Raw genomic sequence first — 22,112 nt, 5'->3', positions numbered from 1 at the left:
AATGGCCAGCTCTGTTTCTGAGCTAACCATTACAAAGAAGTCAAGATCAGCTTGACTTCCTGGTATGTTGCCTTTTAAGGATATTGATTAAGGTTTTGCAGACAATTTCTTGGGAGGTGTAAATGGCTAGGGATAAGATTATTTGCTTCCATAAATACACACAGAGAACTAGTTTCTCCATATATGATTGTCTTGTAAATAACATTGCCTTCTTGTGCTCCCGAATCCCTTTTCCCCTGGAAAGTGCTGTACATTAATTATCATATGTTACTGAATAGCCTTGTTTTGTGACCTGTCTCACTAATAACTCAAAAGACTGATAAATGTTATAACTATGCATCATCTAAGAAAGGTGTGCTGATGATCTACAGCATAATTTAGATGTAGATGTTACTCAAGTCAAGATGACTTTAAGTGGCAAACTCATTGTAGTTATGAAGTAGGGTCTTGTGAATGCAGGCCATGATTGCTTTTGTGGTTAGGACTTGTCCTTAATGAAAGCAAGGTTGCCTGTTTCTTTGGTACGAAATAGTTTTTTGTTTTTCACTTACTGCCATATGGGTGGGTGAGGTAATCCTCACAAGTGAGACAAAAGCCTGTCCTTAATGATCATGTGTAAGTATGGGATGAGAAAGAAGCAGTGCTGAATTAAAAAATGATGGGGAAATTGGAAGAGGAGGGGTGCTGCAGGATGTACAGAACTATATGACTGCTTTGAGCAGAACAGTCAGACACGTTGACTTCTAAAGGTCCTTTCTAACTTTATTGTGGATTCTGATAATGGATGAAATTATTATAGTGATTCCTGTGAATAGCCTAAGTTTGGGAGGAAACATAGCTGTGTTCCTAGTTGAAGCTAAGAAGTTAGAAAGAAGTGTATGATTGAGATTTTTCTCTATCCAAATGTAGCTTACCACCTGTGAATAATAGATGATAGTTTTGAGTTTTCCTCTACAGACCTAATCTGATGTTTGGAAGAAAGAAACTACTGTGCGTGAATTTGAACATGTATTTCTAGAACTCAAAATCATTATTATTAGTTGCTTCTTCTGTGATAAATTCTTACCATGTATGAGTAGGTATTCTGAAGAACCTATTCTTAGTATCACTTAAGCATAGCTTTAGCAAGTTTTCCTTTCTGGGCAACGTCTCATCATTAGGAAAATGATGGTGCCTGAATTTTGGCAAATACATATTTTGACATCATGCTTGATACTTCATGCCCATTTTTTAGACAAGGATATAGGATAAAGCAACAGCCCTGTGAAGATTGCTAGGTGACCTTTTCAGAGTTGTAGATGTCAAAAAGCATTTCACATTTGTCCTGCTACATATTTCTAAAGCCTTAGTCACCCTGTAATCTGATAAGGATTTGTGGTTTTGCTCCTTTTGAAGAGATTAATTCTGAGGCGTACAGCTCTCATCTCCCACCCAAGTTTGTCCTCTGCTTGGTATTACCATAGAAGAAAACCCCACAATGCCTTGCTGCTTAGTGCAACACGTGGATAAAAGCTATATGTGGATAAAAGCAATATGTTGGTAAAATGAACTTTTCTGACCTAGTGTTTAATAAATCAGTGTCTCAATAAAGAATGGATGACTTAACCTGTGAGACAGGAAGGTGAGAAACAAGTCAAGGAAAAGGAGTGCTTTCACAGTCTATTCAGACTCTCTGTTGATTAAGGCCATCTAGTTCTAAAAGAGGTCAAGTGTCCAGCGGTAACTTCACTGTCACACAACAATTCAACTTCTGCAACAGCCTTTCTACCAAAACACACTTCTATGAATTGGTCTATTAAAATGAATTAGACCCTGCAGAGTGACTGTGAGGGGTGAAGTCCTTGTCACTGGGTTTCTTCCTCCTGTAAGCAGAGGTGAACAATTTATTTTATGAGGTAAAAAGTTCCTGTAAATTAGTAGTGAATATGTTTTAGAAGGACAAACCTTTCCACAGAGAATAAGGTCACTGTTTTAATTACACTGTTTTATTGGGGTTTTGACTTAGCTGCTGTCATCTGTTAGTTCCAGAAATGTTAGGAACTATTTTTGCCTCATTTTTAGTGCGAGCAAAGATAAACAAGAAATAGTTGCAGCTTTATGAACAACAAAGACAACATTTTATGTAAACATCCTAAGATACAGAAGGCCATGTGAATAGAATGATACTGGTCTCTGACCAGTTTCTGAGCCAATATTTGTTGGTATTTGAGAGGGCCTCTCTCACTGAGATGATTAATAAAGTGAGCAGGTAGGTACCTTTTCTCTGGACATATCTATGCATAATTCTTTTTAGTCTGTACTGTGCATTTTCCAGAGGACATGAGGGTGTTTTCCTGTCTCAGAATAAATTATTCCTTTATATGCTATGCACTACAGAGGGATGTGTAGGTGAAAGGGGGTGAAAGAGAAAAGGGACAGCTGCAAAGTTACAAGGGAAAAAATACAGAGGGGAGAATAATTGCCCCTTTGTCCTCAATATTATAACAGAAGGACAGATGATAAATGGACCCAGCTGAAGGACACAATGCTTGGAAAAAATGATCACAGTAGCATCTGAGGGAAAATTATAGACATGAGCTTGAAAACACACAGGAAAGGATGGGGAGGATTGCTCTTTAACCGATAAGTAGATGGTCAAGAAGGGTTTTCTTCTACTGCTTATTTTTTTCCCCTAAGCTTATAAATGGTATTATAAATGTGTTCTCTAATAAAAGCCCACACAAAGTTTAAATAACTGACTTTCCTCTGTTGGTAATCTAGCTACTAGTTTATGAGAGCTAGTATATTATGGTGATTGTATCACGACTAGTGACTCTGAGCTAGAAAGTTCCACCTCTTTTATCAAGATTTGTTTGTGTACTTGCATTAGAGATTTAGTAGGTGATTAGTTTCTTATGCTGGTACTGAACCACTGTAAGGAATACCATCTTGTAAGTCATGCTGTGTTTCACATAGAGAATCACAGAATGGCTTGGGTTGGAGAGGACCTTAAAGATCATCAGTTCCAGGACAGGGATACCTTTCACTGGATTGGGTTGCTCAGACCCCCATCCAGCCTGCTCTTGAGGATGGATAGGTAATCCACAGCTTCTCTGGGCAACATGTTCCAGTGCCTCACCACCCTCACAGTAAAAAGTATCTTTAGCATATGTAATCTAAACCATCTCTTTCAGTCTGAATCCATTCCCCCTTGTCTTATTATTATGTGCTCTCTCCATCTTTCTTGTAGACTTCCTTCAGACACTGGACAGTTACAATTACCCCAAAGCCTTCTCTCCTCCAGGATGAACAATCCCAATTCTCCCAGTCTTTTCAAAGGAGAGGTTTTCCATCCCTTTAATCTTCCTGCTGGTCATTCTCTAGACTAGCTCCAACAGGTCCATGTCTTTCCTGTGCTGAGGAACATAGAAGAGGATGCAGCACTCCAGGTTGTGTCCTCACGAGAGTGGAGTAGAAGGGAAGAATCCTCTCCCTCAGCTGCTTACCATTCCTTTTGATGCACTCCAGAACACCTTTGGCTTTCTGGGCTGGGAGTGCCCGTGACTGGGTCATGTCCAGCCTCTCATCCACCAGCACCCCCAAGTCCTTCTGGGCAGGGCTGCTCTCCCTCTGTTCATCCCCCAGCCTGTGTTTTAACGGGTTGTCCTGACCCATGTACAGCACCTCGCCCTTGCACTTGCACTTAGTGCAGCAAGTTGCACTTGTGCCAAGTGGGAAAGTGGAAAAATAAGTGGGAAATTCCCATAGACTCAATTTTCAATCTTGTCCAGGTCCCTCTGGATGACATTCCATCTTCCAGGTGTATCAACACCACTCAGCTTGGTGTCCTCTACAAATTTGCAGAGGGTGCACTTAATCCTTTTGTGTATGTCATAAAGGAAGATATTGATTACTACTGGTGCCAATACAGACTCCTGTGGGACACCACTTGTCACTGATGTCCATCAGGACTCTGAGCTATTGACCACCACCCTCTGGATGTGGCTGTCATCCCAATTCTTTATCCACCCAACAGTCCACCTGCTGAATCCATGTCTTACCAAATAAGAGAGAAAGACATTGTGGGGGACTGTGTCAAAGGCTTTACAGAAGTCCAGAAAAATGGCATCTGTAGCCTTTCCATTGTCCACTAGTGTAGTCCCTCCATCATAGAAGGCCATTGTGTTGGTCAGGCAAGTGTTGCCCTTAGAGAAGCCCTGCTGGCTATCCCAAATCATCTTCCTGTTCACTTTGTGCCTTAGCATAGTTAGTAGGATGATCTGTTCCAGGACCTTCCCAGGCACAGAGGTGAGACTGACAGTTTGGTAATGCCCAAGGTTCTCCTTTCTAACTTTATTAAAGATCAATGCTGTGTTTCCCTTTTTCCACTCATCAGGAACTTCCCTTGACTTCCATGACTCTCTGGATACCAGGGAGATTGGCTTGTTAACAACATCAGCCAATTTCCTCAGAACTCTGATATGCATTCATCAGGCCCCAAAAACTTATGTATGTTCAGGTTCCTCAGATGGTCATGAAACTGATCTTGTGGGAGGGAGTTTTCTCTTCCAGTCCACATCCTGCAGTCCATCCAGTCAAGAAGGGTGGGAAAAGAGGTTGCCATTAAAGAATGAGTAGCTAAGCTTTCTCTTTGTCCATTGTTACTAGTTTTCCAGCATATTTTATCAGAAGAGGTATATTCCTCGAGCTTCTTTTCTGGCTGACATCAGTTCTTAACTGTATGGAGCCTGATACCTGATACCAAGCCTTTGACTGTTGGAATGTGTTTCCATATGTGTTGTGGTTTAGGAATTGTATTCTCCAATTTAGTGCTCCTGCTCAAAACACACCAGACAATGTGCTGTGTCTGCCTTCCCCTGTAGCAGGATCAAGAGAAGAATGGAGGCACAAAAAAAACATAAAGATCATGGGTTGAGATAAGAGTGATTTAGTGGAAACAGCAATGAAATAAAAAAAAAAAAAAAAAAAAAACTAAACAGGAAAAACAATACTAATAACAGTGTACGGGACAGGTGAATGATTCACACATGATTGCTCATTATGTCCTGGCGTTATCTGACTGTGCACTCCAGTAAAGTGAAAAAGGCAGGTGTGACTACCTTACCATGTGTTGAGGTGAAGAGCCTCAGGTCCTGGCCATGACCCTCCTGGCTGCTGCAAAGTCAACCCTGTTGACTGGCCAGAATAAGGACATATTAGTAAGTGGGGACCATGACGTGTTCAAACCTTCCCCGTGTCCCTGCCTTAGGTAAGTTTTTTTGTTTGTTATGGCATTGGTCTTTTGATGCCCTTTGCAGATAAGCAGATACTTATGGGAACACAGGAATTTCACAAATTCCATTGAAAGAGGATAGCTTGAGGTCATAAAGATCAATACACAACAACTCCAGATGGAGTGCTTTTGCATGATTTAAAATGAATAAATTCTTTATGAGCATTCATTTTAATATTAGTCACAGAAATTATTAAAAATGTAAAGCCTTTAAAGCTATTTTCATCAGCGTTACTTAATCAAACCAGTATTTTTTTTTTTTTTTTTTGCAACTCTGCCTTTATCTTGAAAAGGAAAAAAATTGTAAGGAATACAAAAAATTCAACATATGGCTGTTGTCATGGATTTTATGTAGAAGTGAATCGCATGCTACATTGATTACTGCCAGCACAAAACCCTAGATAAATTGGGTAAGATGGAAAACACACTATATTAATATTTCTTATGACTTCAACTCTTTTCCCCATAAAATTTTAATGACACCTGATAGTTTGGAGTTTTATTTATCTCATTATTCCTTTTTCTGAAGAATTGGCTTGTTTTTGCAGGAGAAGCTTAATGTCAACAATATGGGGCATCAGGTGATAATATTTGACTTTTCTGTCATAAGAGGACTGTGGGAAACTCGAGTTAAGAAGAGCAAAGAACGTCAGAGGAAGGAGAAAGAAAGATTAGAACAAAGTGCATTGGAGAAGTAAGACCACTTTTGTGTTATTAATTTTAACTAAATCTGTTCTTATTATCCACTAACATTTCTATATACTAAATATAATAAATAGAAATATATGTAACAAATATGATGAATATACTAAAAAATAATTGTTGATTATTAAAATTTTGGGATTTGGGTTTGATTTCAATGACATCTTACTTCTTATCCTCACATGATAGTAGGAGAAATGCAGCACAAACAATACTTATATTTCATTAGTTTATGCTCGTTCCTATGTAGATTTTGCTATATCAATGATGTATTTTATTGTTTACCATAGACATAAATTGAAGAGAAAAATAACATATGTTTGTAACTTTCTATTTTAATATAGTGCATAAAAGTAGGGATTATTAATTATAGAATTAGTGAACATAAGCTCACAAGCTTCAGTACTAAGAAATACTATAAGTATTTTTGTTGTGTTGAGGGGAGAAAGAAAAGGACATAAATAAGTAGACATATTCAATTGTTTCTGAATAGGTAATGCCAAAAAGAATAAGAATTATTAGGTTATTTTTTCTTGGGGTATTAAAGAAGGCCTTGATTATAATGTTTATGTCCAATGATAATTTTATTGTTTTTATTATACTGAATTTTTTTTTTATTTAAGTGATATTTTGTTGATCATATGACACTGTTGAATATTAAACTGCATTGGGAAGTTTGAACATGGGACTTATCAATTTCCTCCCTCTGAGAACAGAAAAAAATAGAAATCACTTTCTGTTTTAAAAATAAAATGCGCAGGGTTAAACAGTGCCCTTGTTTAAGAACATAATTGCATTGAACCTTTGTGTGGTGTTTCAGCACTCTCAGGATACCCTCACTAGCAGATTCTCACTACTGAGGCAGCTGCACTGGCTGCCTGGAGGAGACAAGGGTAATACAGAGTCTGACTGGTCTTTCTGGGACCTTTCTTTTCAAAACAGCCATAGCAGCAGTCTTGGTTTTCCCATCTCCACTAAAGCTTACCATAAAACTGTAATTCTAACAAAAACAGAAGAAAAAAAGAAAGAAAAAAAGAGAGGTTCATACTATAGAATGAATTCTCTAGTGAGGATAAGCATTCTTTTTGGTGTGAGCTGTGTCCTGGTTTCAAGCAGGATAGAATTAGTTTTTTTCTTACTAACAGGTACAGTGCTGTGTTTTGGACTTAGTATGAGAATAATGTTGATAACACACTGTTGTTTAGATTGTTGCTAAGTAGTGCTTATGCTAAGCCAAGGACTTTCCAGTGTCTCATTCTCTGCTACTGAGGGGCTGAACACAGAGCTGGCAGGGAGCACAGCCAGGACAGCTGACCTGAATGTGATATTCCATACCATAGAACTTTATTCTTGCCATTTAAATTGGTGGAATTGGCTAGAAGTGAGTGATTTTGTTTCTCAGAAATCAACTAGGATTGTGTCAGCAGGTCGTGAGCAGTTGTATTTGACATTATTTATCTTGGGTTTCCTTTCTCTCTTTTTGTTATTATTATTGCAATGAATATTAATAGTATTATTATATTTTACTTTGTTTCTATTATTAAACTATTCTTAACTCAAAGCAGAAGTATTACTTTTTTATCCTGATTTTTCTGCCCATCCTGCTGGAGGGTTGGGGAGTAAATGTCTATGCGGGACTTGGTTACCATCTGAGGTTAAACTATGACAGCTGAGAGATGGATGTTTGCTGTTTCCCTTATGGTAGAAAACACAAGTGAAAGGGCTTGGGATCAAACTTAATCAAACCTTATTTCTGTCCTAATGTGGACAACATGTCAACATCCCCCTGCCGCTTTTTTTCCTTGGTTTTGGTTTTCTGTGGTGCAGAAGATAACTTTTGAGTTCACTAGTACAAAAGAAAAAGATGCACGGTAAGTTCTCTCTGTAAGAGGGAAAGAGGGTAGCCTTATGTCCTCTGAGGTAGCTAATTTGAGTTCCCATGGCTTTTGTCAGTAGCATATGTCAAGAATAAGTTCTTACATTGATTTGTCTTTTCCTGAAACCAATGCATTCTCCCTCATTTTTTCTGCCTGTGGTTAATTATTGTAGACATACTTCTATCTGAAAGAGTGGAGCTTCACCTCTTTTTCTGCATTTTTTCCACTAATGATGTCCAAATTAATTCTCTTTTCTTCCCGTATCAAAGATAGGAAATTTGAGACATAATGAACAGAAATAAAAGTGCACTTGCTGCATGTGCAAAGGACTTTTTCTTCCTTTAAATTGCAATTTGTGGATTGTACTTGTTTAGTTGTGTGTCTTTGTGCACTCAGATTGCTTTCCAGTTAGTTCTACTTGTAGAGCTCCTGGAAAAAAAGGAGGAAATAGATTAGACTTTGTCTCCTGAGCTGAGTGATCAGTATTACACCCACTGAAACAAATGCCAAAGTTCGTGCTCATTCTCATGATGCAGGCCTTATAGAATGGTCAAAGCTGATAGAATAATGGTCACAGTAATAAGAATATTAGCAATAATATGCCAAATTCAGTTAAAAAAAAAATCCTCATTGTTTTATGAGGTGTGCAGTGACCACTGGCATTTAGGTCCTAAATGTCAGCTCACAAGTTACTCGTTATATGCTTTTCAGTGCTCTCAAATATCAGACCAAAAATATGAGAAGACTTTGCTGATTTTTAGCTTGAAAGCACAGATAAAACTATATTTCTAATTAAATAATAGAAATAGTGTTTCCATATATAAATACATTTCATTATTTTATGGAGTTCTGCATTGATCAAATTCAGGTATCATACTCAGGGATTAAAGTTTTACTATTGTTAGGTAGGTTCACTGAAATCAATGCAAGTTCATACTGTGTCACAGTAAGAAAGTATTTTGATCCAAAATTATAATTCCCAAAAGACATTTAAAGAGGGAACTTTCCTGAAGTGAAGACTACATTCTAGCATTTAAGGCTCTAGATATTCATTTTTCTTAGAAGTCAGAGTGAATTCTTAAGTAGCGTTGAAATTGATAAAGTTTCTCTGCAAATACATTCATGGAACAGAGTTGGGAATCTGGTCTTTGGGGTTGGGTTTTTTTTTTTTTTTTTTTGGGGGGTTTTTTTTCCCCCTTTTTTTTCTTTTTTTTTTTTTTTTTTTTAAAAAACCACCAAGTTGTCCTCAAAGAGGTTATAATTTGCTAATGTCTTTGAGATTGCGAAGTTTCTTTGTATTCTGTGTTACTATGTAAAATGACCTGATAATATGCAGTGGAATGTACCATGTATTATTCGAGGACAAACTTCTGGTCAGCTTCTAGGGAGCTCTGTTTGCCGTGGGGCAAGGTAATTTAGTTCATGCAGCCTCATTAAACAGTAAGATGATTTTTGATTAAAGATTTTCTTCAGAGGAAAATTCCACAAATGAATGAAAAGCTTCAGCTGAGCATTAATGGTGAGGTCTTGTAAAGACTTGTTTGCAAGGCAGATGTTTAAGTAACTGGCCAGTGAGAGCTGATTCTGGACAACCAATTACTGAGAATACTGGCCTTCTGAGGTACAAGTATCAGATAAATATTTTTTATGGATTTAATTCAGTCCTCTGTTTTATCTTTGGTTTTGTGGGACTGTGAAAGTGTGGCAGTTTGAAGAACACATGTAAACCAACAACTGAACATAAACGACAAAGAAATGGAACAGTGTTGGGTAGGCTTATTTTCATTTTATGTCATCTTCTTGATACTGTCAGACAAGCCCATTTGAAATCTCCCATAGGATATGAACTACAAACTGTTAAAAAAAATGTGTACAGTCCTGAGATTTCATATATGTTTATGAAGGTGCATATCATGGAAAGAAGTGTGTGTTTATAGCACTGTTCTATATTTAGTCTTCTAGATAGATTCTTGTAGTGGTGATCTTTTATTAAAACCATCTTTTATTGTTCCCCAAAATCCTGAATACTGTCAGATGACCTTGATGTGGTATAATGATTTTCTTCACTGAGATTTCCTTTTTACCTTTTTTTTTTTTTTTTTTTTTTTTTAAGGGAAAATGAGTGAATGTTTACAGTTAGGGGTTTTTTTGAGGGATGGCAACATGTTTGTCATTTGTGTGAGAAGTAGGTAAGATAAATTTGAAGGCTAACAAATTAAACATTCTAGTGAGGAAATGCCAGAGCTGTTTGCCCAGATTAGCTATCTAAATCTTTGCTGTGAAATGGCACAGCCTTCTCTGCCCACCAACAAACATGCAGCAAAAATAAAAGTTTGTTCAGCTACCTCATCCACTGTCTCCTCTCCAAAAATTTCTTCTCAAAGTCTGGATAATTCAATGTGCATGTATTATTTCTTGAGTTATATACTTCGTGAATATTAAAAATAAAGAGCAACAAGAAAACTGCACTTTGCAGGCAAACTGACTTTTTTTCCCTGAGAGTTTACATGTTTGTTTAATAAAAAAGATTTGTCGGTATCACTCTGCCAAACTTCAGTGTTATAACTCTATTTGTACCTTAACTAAAAATTTATTTGTTGTGTTTATCTTTATTCTCCTACTCAATACCCAATGCAGAACTTTTTCCAAGCTAGTCTAAAACTGGAGCTGGCAGTCCCTTGGCTGCAAACACAAATTACAGTCAACAATTTTGGTTTCAATCTGCAGCACTAATAAAAATACTAAGTTATTTGCCTTTGTTTGTAGGCACTTGTGCATACAGACCATGCATCTAAAGTAATGCCCAGAAGTGCATTGTAAGATAAAAGCTGATGTTCAGCCACAATCCTTTAAATTGCATGGCAGAGCCTGGCAGTGATACTGAAATTGAATCAATCCAATTGAATTTGAAGCAAATGTTACTCATCTATCAGGAATATTATTCTGGGCTGAGCTCCAGTTCTACTGTGATGGTCTTCTAAAAATTCCATAGGATTATTTAATGATCCTGCACATCTAGTGGCTCTGATTTAAACATTGCTCAGGAGTTCTAAACTGGTGTCACCATGTAGTGTCCCAGTCAATTCTTGTGCCCTGGTTTAGAGGAAATAGTGCCATCTAACGAAACTTCCCTTCCTTACCTAGGAATCACAGCTTTCCTCCAAGAGCTTCTAATCAGACATTGAGAAGAGTGTACCTGCTGAAGGAAGAGCAACTGAAAGAAACCCAGTTACTCCTAATTTACTCTGATGGCTCTGAAATCCCTACCAATGCACACTTCTTTTCTAAGCTGGTTGCTCCTTTGAAAGGTTCAATCACTGATTTTATTGTAGAGTAATCCTTTGCGTCAGGTTGATTAGATTCATTATTTTGTTGGAGAAAATAAAATTCCAAGAAGGGAACTACCGTGTCCTTGAAAAGAAACATGTATAATAATAATGAAAAATATATGCTGTGAACCTTTTTCTGAAGTTATACTCCAATAGTGAAGAAGCATTTGGGAAATGATTACCTGAAGAGGAATACAGCACTAACCAAAATGAAAATACTTGAATCTTCTATTTCCCGGCTGATCTTTTTTCATAACTGTAACATATTGCCCTGAAAGCTTACTGTAAAAAGGCAATATATTGGAAAATAACTTACCAGAGTAAAATTCCTCTATGCCACATACATCTGCCTTAGTGAAAAGTGTGCTTTTATGTTACAGATATATAGGTATGAAACTTAATTTTCTTTTTTTTTTTCTTTTGACAAACATAAGCAGCATGCAACCAGCTTTTTTTAAAACTGGGAGAACTATTTGTATGATTGAAGAGGAAATACTATAATAGTTAGCTGAGTTGAAACTTTACATCTCATCCTAGCCCTTTGAGAAATATATTTTTCGGGTTCATAATCCCACCTAAATTAAGCTTGACTTTGCTATCTTCATTTTTCTTACTATTGAAAATAATAGTTGTTTTTTTAACCTGACTTTAACTGTTTAATCAAGGCCTAGAGGAAGACGAAAATATTTTATTTTTAAATAATATTAAAAAGACATAAACTTCAGGAGAGCTGTGGTTTTGTAACTTATCATATGTTGAAAAGTGTTTCTGGAATATCAGGTGTCTTTAAAGTGTCAAGATTAGAAATATAATTTCTTAAAAGTATATTAGTATTTAAAATATTATTTTATTTGTGTGAGTATTTTTTTTCTTTTTGCCTCACTGGTTTAGAGATCTTCTCTTTTAGATGTTTTTCTTAAAGATTCATGTAATAGCCTCCTGATATGACAAACATGGTGGAAATTCTGTATAATTTGAGGATTGCCACCAAATGAAGACTTAAAAAGGTCTTTATTTTCATAATAATCCCTTAAAAAGTACCATCATCTCAATTTTTTGACAATGACAGAGCAGAATGACAACCATGTAGCCAAATAGATCCCTTTGGTTTGGTCTCAACTGAACCTGCAAATTTACAGCTTTGTCATCTTTCCTTCATGATACACTCTGGCTTGATATAATTTGCAACTCCAGGCCAGTAAGGCTCATAGTGATTAATTTAGGTAGTGTGTAACTTGAGGGTACAGCCAGGTGTTGTAAATTATTAGAACCTTTGCCCATGGGAAATATGATGTTTTCATTCTGAGATGGACTGTACAAAATTATGCACTTTTGTTGCTCCATTATTAATTCACCTTCCATCTGTTCTAAATGTGCTTGTACATGATACTTGCATTCTCTAAAAGCCTAACAGAGCATGTTACCATAACTTCATGTACGAGTAAAGAGAAAATTTGACACAGGATTTCCATATCAGTGTGCAATATACATGCTGAATTCCCTAACAGGTTTAATTTTTAACCCTTGTCTTTCTTCTGAGGTAAATATTTCACTGACTGATTTGCTTAACAACCATTTTTGTTGTATGCATTTTATTTTACTTGGCTAGCTTTGACCTCCTGAGTTTTTTGTTTTATACATATTATCAGCAGACTGTCAGAGGGCAGTTTATTTTTTCAGTTTTAATGTAACTCCCTTCTTACCATTTTTTATACTCCTTGTTGTGGGACAGTAACATTTTAGACCTGAGCCCTCTACTCTAGTGTTCCTGGAGTCTACCAGACAGAGCCAGCACAGATGTGTAATAATGCAGCTTATTTTTTATTGAGTTAGACTTTTTGACCTCTTATTTCTGTTGTTTAAGTTTCTAACATTCTTAGAATTTATACTGTCAGGCATGAGTCAGTCATTTTTTGGGCTTGAAAGAAGAGCAATGAATACAAAACCCCACCATTTTGTATTGCACTTTGTGCAATTTTTTTTCAGTGCATTAAAGTATGCACTGAGTGAAATATTTATTGCTTTGATAGAAAATGCAGGAATTCCATGGGAATGAGAGGGTAGTAATGCAGAATTAAGCTTCACAGAAGGACAGAAAACTCTGTCTGAGGGACTGGAGAATGCAAGAAAGAGCAGAACAGCAGTGGTAAGTAAAATTTGGAATATTTAAAAAAAAATAATTCTACTTGTTTAATCCTATGGTCCTTATGACTTCTGCCTCTTAATTGTTCAGATAATATTTTTCTCTTCCTTGAAATTCAGTTAACACCTTCCCCACACCACTTCACTTCCTAGTCACACAGAACTTTTATATCTATACAGCTATACTCACTGGTACACAAGTTTTGGAACAAAATATGAGTAGGCGTTTTGTGACCATTTATTTTTCCTTATGTGCATGGAAATAGTGGTTTGTAGCTTTTCCTAGCAACATATTGCTATTACAGTATTCACACTCAGTTTTGTTGGCAGTTTCTCCAGTACAAATGACAGATTGAATAGTTAAAATCAAAACTAAACATTGAATGGACTCATGTGTCAAAGCATCTGAAATGATTTTGAACTATCATGTCTGCTGATGTGGAAAACTGTCATCTGAGCACTTCTAGACTGCAACTGGTGGGGATACCCTTAGCAGGGCTGCTTGGTCAAATCAGATGTTTGGATATTTCTCCCTCTGTAATTGAAAATTTAGAAATATTAGCCACAACTTGATGGCATATTGCAGTGTGGGCTAAGGATCTGTATCTGCTTTAACCATTTTCTTGTCTTTGTCATATCAAGTAAACTCAGACAATATTTGTGGGGATATTTGGTGGACTGTGCTAACACCTTTAGTCCACACTAGGCACTCCCTCGGCTAAATGTTTTTCTGTCTGCCCAGTCTATTTTTTCTTAACTCACTTATAATCACAGCTTGCTGTGGTATGAAACATTCCACAATGCAGTAGACACTGAGAGAAACTAGGAGATTTATTTCAAATACATTTTAGTATTTTCATACCTCCCCTACTGATACTTTTTAATACCAGGAATTCTTCCAGATGTTGACTTGTGAAGTACATCTTGATGTCTCTAATGAAAACTGAAGCCAAGAATGAGTAACATTTCTGCAGGTATCAATAACTTCTATAACTATTCCTTTATTGCTCCTTTCATATTTTCAGAAGTTATTGTTCCCATCATCTCTCTGAATCTTCTTTCATCTGATATGCTACAAATCCTTTTCTTACACATTTGCATACCTGCAGTAACTTCATTTTCTTTTTTGGTGTTTATCAGAGATCATGTTTCTTTCTATGTTTTTTTTCATTTGAAGATAAATACAATTTTATCTTTTCAGAAATACTTCTGTAATTTTTGTAAGGGTCAAAGACATCCTTACTGTCTTTTCATTAGAATGTACTTAGTCTGAGTTTGTCCTGTCTTCCTATAGTCTGTCAACACTTTATCCAGTGAGCTACCTTTTAACCAACCTCACTGTTAATCCACCTCCTGAAATATTTGCCGAAGATGTCACTTAGGAATTGCAGTCATTGTTACAGAAGGGGCTTTCTGCAGTTCTCTTATGTTGCATGTATAGTGTGCTGCTCCTTGAAACTCTCCTTCAGTGGTCCTTCAGGCTTGAACCTCTGATAAATAGTTATATGTATTTTCCAAAAGTGTAGAAAGTGCCTGCAGTGTGTCACTGTGCTGTGTCTTTGCCATTGCTGTGCTCTCTGCTTCCAAATCTCTCTAAAATCCCCTGAGATTTCTGTAAGTGCCACAATATATACAACTGTCTCAATACCTTTCTATCTCGGCGTGCAGTTTTGCTCTCTAAAGACTTTTTTTGATAGCATTAAGTCATCTATGACTTTTAATCTGTGATGCTATATTTCCATAAGAGTGCTCTGCACTGTGGTTTCATACCTTGTTATGGATGTCCAAAAATAATTTATTTCAACAAGATTTTGGGACAAGCTTCTTTCACCTAAGTTTGTAGTGGGTTTCTTGCATGTGATTTAAAACTAGACATTCTGGTTTTAATCCTGACAAATCTGTGAGTCTTTTATGATGGAGCCATGATATTGGTGGATAGGGGTAAAGGGGTCATGGATTTGAGGGATGGACCGTCTAGTGGATAAAGTCCTGGCTGGGTGGTGGCATGCAAAGTGTTGTGGCCAATGAATCAATGACCAAGGCTCCATTTGGTCACTGATCCATTGGCCACTACACTTTGCATGCGTCCACCCAGCCGTGATGGGTGATGACTGATGATCACCCACCAGTGATGAGCAGTGTCCCTCCAGACTCAGTGGGGTTGAAAATAGATGATCTTCAGCGTCCCTTCCAATCCAAATAATTCTATTACTTCATGATTCTCTCTCATGTGGCAATTTTTTTTTTTACACCCTAGCATTGTAGAGAAGAACTCCATAATCAAGTGGTAATATGTGTAAAGATTTTGTAACTTCTTATTTGAACTTTATAAACTTGCATGTGTTTCTCTTTCTAGGACATAGCATATTTACTTTCTGTAGGGCTACTTAATCCTGAACTTTGTGTTGTTCTTAAACTCTCAGTTTTCTTCAATGCTTTAGATTAAAGTTTCTGTCAGAGGATGGAGATGGCATAAACGAGTTTTATGTACCACAGGATATAGAATTCAAAGTGTGAGGTCAGATTTATGATACACAGGGTCCTCCAGAGTCTTGTTTTGGTGTAAGAAAGACTTGCTTCTGTTAACCAACCAGTTCTTTAATTGACTAAACTGAAATAAATCTCTCCTAACTAAAAACTTGAGCCCTTGACAACGCTTAATTATGTCAAATTGAATTTGTACCTGAAGTTATGAGAAAAAGCTTGCCTTGGAGATGAGGTAGAAGTTACTGAAACTGAATCTGCAATCAGTTGGCATGTGATAACTTTAACCTTTACTTTCTAAGAAGATATTGGTGTAAAAATGAAAATAAATCATTACACATGATCAAGAAAGGGCAGAGAAAAAAGGCACTTCTTACCTTTTCCCAAAGAAAATGTTTTCCTGTATCACCAGGTACTTGATTTTGTCTATGCATGTAATTTATTCTGTGAGAATATATTTCCTATCCTATCAAAATAAAGCGTATAATTTTTGCTATTTTCTGTTACAGTTTGCTCAGTCTCCACTTTTCTGTTATTCTCTGCATCTTACTGTTTTATAGTCAGTGAATGAAATCCTGATCACTTGAAATCTATTCGTATGTCTAGAAAACCTTAGCGTAACTCCAGGAAATGCATATTTTCTTAGTATACATATATAAAAAATAGCCAATACCTTAGATGAATAATTATATTTAGTTAAGTACTTTTGCAAACACAGATTAAGCTTTAGAACTTACCTGCCATATGTTTTTCACATAAGCATTTTTTGGCACTATTTCAGGATAAAACAGGAATGGAATTTGATACTAGAGTGCCGTAAGAAAGGTATTCCTCAATCAAAATACCTCAAGAATGGCTTTGTAGACATCAATGAGAAGAACCTGGACATCCATGGAAAGAATCCTCAGCTCAAGAAGAGTCATGCCTCATCAGATGGAGCAAATAAAGAACAGAACAAGTTTATTTTTCAGCTTTCTGGAGAGCAGTGGACGGTAAATCTAAAGGAAAATATGTTTCTGTTGGTGAAGAGTTTGGGTTTCATAGACTGTATCTTTTAATCCCATTCTTTTTATGGCAAATATGAAACTGATGCTTTTGCACAGTGTTAGAAGCGACCAAAGTATTTTCTACCCCAGCCTGAACTAGTGGTTTAGTTTTCAGGTATGAGTATTTTAAATTCTCTGCTCATACATGTAATTCATCCCTCTCAAAAGTTTTGGTATGGAAAATAATATTGCAACAAGGTCTTTTTCACTAAAATTCCCCAGAGTGTGAAGAGAGATGAAAATAATATTTGTTTGCTTATTGCTGTCTTCTACTAATCAGAGATCTGTATTATTGCTCTAATGGTGTGGTAACACTTTCTCAAGCTCTGCTCAGTTTAAAATTAATATTAGCATAAATCCACAAGGGTCTTACTGAAAAAAAGCACATCTGACTTGCAGATATTTTTGATGTGAAATAGCAGCTTGCAGGAAAGATGTGAATTGGTGCTGGCTTGAAATTGAGCAAGTTGTGAGTTAGAGTTAGTCTGAAGATTTCTGGAGCTGTAAAAGCTTTGACTGAAATGTATTTTGAGAAACATTACTTTATTAATGATAATGTGAAATCAAAATTTTGAATTTAATGTAGTATTGTCATTCAAAAAAATATAAGTCAAAACATTGATAAAAAAGCTAGAATTATTTTTTGATTGACCTGAAGTGTAACTTTGTCCTAGATTTGATCTTGAATCTGATGGCATTTTCTTTTTCAGTTTTCATTTTTCTTTCTTTCTTTACTTTTCTTCTGAATAAACATACAATTTTTGAAATTTCTCATCTATAGAAAACGCTGGCTCTTATTCAGCTCTACTAAGGAGCCTCTTTTTTCAACTGATTCCAATCATTCACCTGGTAAGGCTGGTTTTTGGGGAGCTATCACATCTCTTGTTTCAAGAACTTGGGATTTTGAAGGTGATGTGTAAGATGTGCAGTCAAATACTGCATTCTTTTGGGTATTGTAAACCTTAGAGGTACTTTTTAGGAAAAAAGAGTGAGAGAGAAATTACAGCCCCTTAGACTCTGATATAGTAGCACCTGCAAATATCCTTAATGCATCAGGGTGTCGAGAGCTGCATAATTCAACTTTTCTGTTGCTTATTCCCTTTTGCCAAACCATTAAAATTTTCCTTTGTCACCATAAGCTAGGCTTTACATTAGGAAGCAAAATCAAACACACATGTTTTGTTCTGTTTTCCAGAATATCTAATTTTAATTTGATGTTCTGAAAAATCCAATTTAAGAGAAATTGATGTACTGTCATGTACTGTTATATTATGCCACCTTGAGCAGTACATTCCTAACCACCATGGGTTTTGATATCTTATCAGATGCTCAGTGTGTCCATATCAAACAGCCATCAAGCCTCATTGTCCAGCTCTAGCCTAACTAAAGTGGGTTTCCTGTTTCAACAACAAACTGTGACATAGTTCAGATGTCTGTGGACAAAAATACAATCACAGCTGATTTATTTAGATCAGTACTCCTTCAAAATTGAAATGTCATTTTCTAACAGATGACAATTATTTTAAAATTGTGAAAACTCACTTGACAAAGTTCTGAAGGAAGTGTATATCCACTTACTGCAGCAATTTTGTTAAGTTTTTGTGTCTTATATAAATCATTATTTTGCTTTTTAAAATCTGAACTGTTGTTTCTGAACTAAAGACAGAATCAGATATTATAGTATTTTCTCCTATTGCTTTCTCACAAAAAGAAAGTATTCACATTTAAGCAAAATGAATTTTCAGACTATGAAAACAATGCTGCACAGTCTGGCAATCTGCACATGAACAAAATCTGTGGACATATGACAGTTTTCTCAGAGAAGTTTGTACGTTATGTAGCTGGGAGCTGGTGGTGTCAATTGTGGTTTAGGTTTTTTTTATGTTTTGCACACAAATACGTCTATGAGTTGAAAGTTTCGGTGATTAAGCACTCAGGGACTTGGAGAACTCAGAGTTGGGATTACCTGTGCAGATTTATGGGCACATAACAAGCTGGATTAGCTGCTGACTGGCTACTTACCATTGGCAGCAGCAAACAGCACAGTCCTGTAAAGTATCCATTTGGGGACGAGCTCCTGAATCTTCTATCTTCCCTTTAGCTGATAAGTATTTCTATTATGTTTCCCCTTTTCTCTCATCTATGAAGCAGTAATATATCCTCTAGACAGTTGATAGCTAAATCTGAGCAGGTTGTTGGTGTGACTTAGAGGTTTAATTTTGAGAACAAGTCTTGCTTGTACCATTTCTTTTTATGGATGCTGGGAAGCTAAGTTACACAGAGGAGTAATCCCCAGCATAGGGATGTGGCTTTAACACATCTTTTTCATAGATCTCAGTGTCAGAGTGCCCAGGCTGTCTAGATGGTAAAAATGTAGCCCGGTTAGAAAGAAGCTGCTGCTTTGTGCTCCATATTCATGTAGCATCTGGCTTACTGATTTTGTGTTGAGTAGGAGGTTAAAAAATGGATTTGTAAAACACTCTATGATGGAATCATAGAATTGTTTAGTCTGGAGAAGACCCTTAAATTCATTCAGACAAACTATTAACCTAGCAGTGGAGGTCTGTAGCCATTGCCTTTGGTTGTGCTTCAGCAGAAACCCCACGAGGCTATCTGGCACCTGGACAACATGGTTTCTTCTTATCTCTCTGGGTACTCTGCACAGCCAAAGCACTTGTGGATATCTAACGATATTCACCCAGCCAGAAGAGTTTGGGAAAACTTGGGTAAATATTTTGAAAATAATCTGGATCGTGCCTTTCTGAAAATGATATCAGACCCACTTCTGAGAACCTTAGTAAAAGTGAAAATCAGAGAAGATCACATCTTTTGAATTCCTATTAGGAATTCCTTCCTTTGAGATTTTGCGCTGCTTTTTTCCCAACCTCTCAAATATAACTGATATGATAATGTATTTTCATAAGTGGAGACCCACTGTTCCTTGTAAAGTAATTATTTTAACACATCTGAGAAAAGATAAAGCTCTTTGACAGCAACAAAATAGTAAGGGAAAAAAGGGTAATAATTTTGTAATAATTAGCCTTTAACACTTTCTGGTATATTTCTACTTTTAGTTTTCATAACTGTGGGCCTCCTTAAAGGCATTTATTTCTGTGAAGAGGATGACTAGAGTGAGTGACTTATGGATTTAAAGCCAAGGAACTATGACACAATGTTAAAGTAGACAAGGGAGCAGTGCAGTTTGTGCTTTTAACAAAGCTAGAGTGACAGTGAGATCAGTGAAAAGAGACTGAAAATAAGAAGAATCGAGCACAAATCAGGTTTTCTTAGAAGCAAGAATAACAGTCTTAAAACATGATACAGCTAGCACTGGGCATGCCTTGCAAGGAATGAAAACTGTTTTGATTCCAGAAAAACAAAAGGAGAAAATGTTAGATTGCAAGAGTGAATGACACACTACAGTGTTCTGTGTAGCTCACACAAAAGTAAAAATCTCACACAAAAAAAATACTAGGTTAGACAAGTAGGCAAAAGTAGTAGCTAAAGAGACTTGAACTTAATTTTTCACTATATAAATTCTGAAATTATTGTTTTCTCTTTATGCAGATCCTTATTCAAGTCCCCCTGAATCTGCAAGACATTTTGTAACTTGAGCTGTGGTTTATCCATGTCTGTCCATGAAGTTAGCTTCAGCCTATGGGCAGTGGTTGATAACTACATTTATGAAATAGTCTTACCTTTGTCTGTCAAAGCTCCATCTGGCTGGGGCTGTTTGACAACAACCTTAAGGTTCAGGGATCCTTGTCTCCCTTTTACATACCAGACAAATATTTGAGGCTGGACACTTTCTTCACAGAAAGAGTGATTTGGCATTGGAATGGCTTGCCCAGGGAGTTTGTGGAATCACTGTCCTGAAGGTATTTAAGAAAAGAGTGGATGTGGCACTTGGTGCCATGGTTTGACAAGGTGATGTTAGGTCATAGGCTGGACTTGATGATCTCAAAGGTCTTTTCTAAGCTAGTTAATTCTGTGATCCTGTGGTTCTGTGACTCAAGTGTCTACCTCCCATGGGTGTGCATTTCTGCCAGCTGGGGACAGTAATGAATCAGTACTTGCAGTTAGGAAAGAAAAGAGTATACTGTAAAAAATGGTCTGGTCTCATAATCACAGAATCACAATCTGATATTGTGAATAAAATCAGATGGGTTTTCTCTTCTTTTCCTCTTTTAATAAAGAAGGGGCAGAATCCAGTTGTATTGCCCCAGCAGTGAATCTCCTAAATCGTCCTGTGTTTGCAAAACACTTGGGACTTTGAAAGCATGAGAATGGTGTGCTGTGCCACAATTAATTTCAGGTTTCCAAGGTATGTTTCAGAAAAATAAAATTACTTATTTGGGAGTTTTACAGGCAAACACACTGTGAAATATATGTATATATACATATACATACATACATATACATATACACACATATATATATATATATATGGATTATGGATATTAGAATTTTGTGTTTGAATTGGATGCCTAGGAAAAAAAAAGCACAATTGATGGAACACTTGAGAACCTCTGTACACATAAACATGTATCTATTCAATTAAATTAGTTCTTCAGAGAAACAGCACCATTAGAACTAGAAACTGAGGCAAAATAATGCCATGAATATTCATACAAATTTTTACATTAAATCACTTTAACTCTGTTTTTCTCCTCTGAGTGTTTACTTTCTGCTGTTAATTAATGAATGTTTATTCTCTAGTGAATCAGTGAATTTTAAATATTTTTCACAAAACATTCAGGATAAACAAATTTTTAAATGTTGTGATATCAGTACTGGCAGAGGAAAGCTGATGATGCTCCTCAAATACAGAGTAGGACTGCTGCTTTTCCTAAGTAGAGGATCTGGATGCATACCTACTTTAAAAAACTTTAATGTCAGATGTATAAGTAAGGGAGTGGTGGTAAAATTCTTTACTTACAAATAATGATTTTCTTGCATTTAATTTCCTCATAAAACAAGGCAGCAAATTACTATACTTGTGTTTATTCTCACAATTTTATTGTCTAACATAATATGTATTTTCACTGACAATAGAGAATTTCCATTTGTTATTCCCAACTATTTCTCACACTGATTTATTTCTTATAAAGGGTAAAAAAGCATTGCTGCATTGAATGGACAGGGAAAATCTCTCTTGCACTTATGTAAATTCCAGAGATTTCTCCCTGGAAAAAAAACCAAAACCAAAACCAAAACCAAATAAACCACGCCCCCCCCCCCCCCCCCACACCAAAAACCC

At 36.4% G+C, this 22,112-nt stretch overlaps 1 protein-coding gene across 4 annotated transcripts in view; it reads left to right on the top strand.

Annotated features, from left to right (window-relative positions):
- The window catches only part of LRRC2 (leucine rich repeat containing 2), a 75,196-nt gene that overhangs the window by 6,095 nt on the left and 46,989 nt on the right, over positions 1-22,112 (top strand). For 2 of the 4 annotated variants that reach the window (XM_041480700.1, XM_041480699.1), the window contains 2 exons: positions 5,821-5,966; positions 16,588-16,798. In XM_041480700.1, the coding sequence (XP_041336634.1) occupies positions 5,842-5,966; positions 16,588-16,798 (336 nt within the window). In that variant the 5' untranslated portion in view covers positions 5,821-5,841. Of the gene's footprint in view, positions 1-5,820; positions 5,967-10,995; positions 11,569-13,069; positions 13,327-16,587; positions 16,799-22,112 lie in introns of those variants that run through there. The other 2 variants (XM_041480702.1, XM_041480701.1) reach the window with 2 other exon arrangements.

The sequence above is a fragment of the Pyrgilauda ruficollis genome, unplaced genomic scaffold (assembly GCF_017590135.1).
Source record: "Pyrgilauda ruficollis isolate IOZ18807 unplaced genomic scaffold, ASM1759013v1 scaffold53, whole genome shotgun sequence".
Classification (NCBI taxonomy): Eukaryota; Metazoa; Chordata; class Aves; order Passeriformes; family Passeridae; genus Pyrgilauda; species Pyrgilauda ruficollis.
This window is presented reverse-complemented; position numbering and strand designations above follow the sequence as displayed.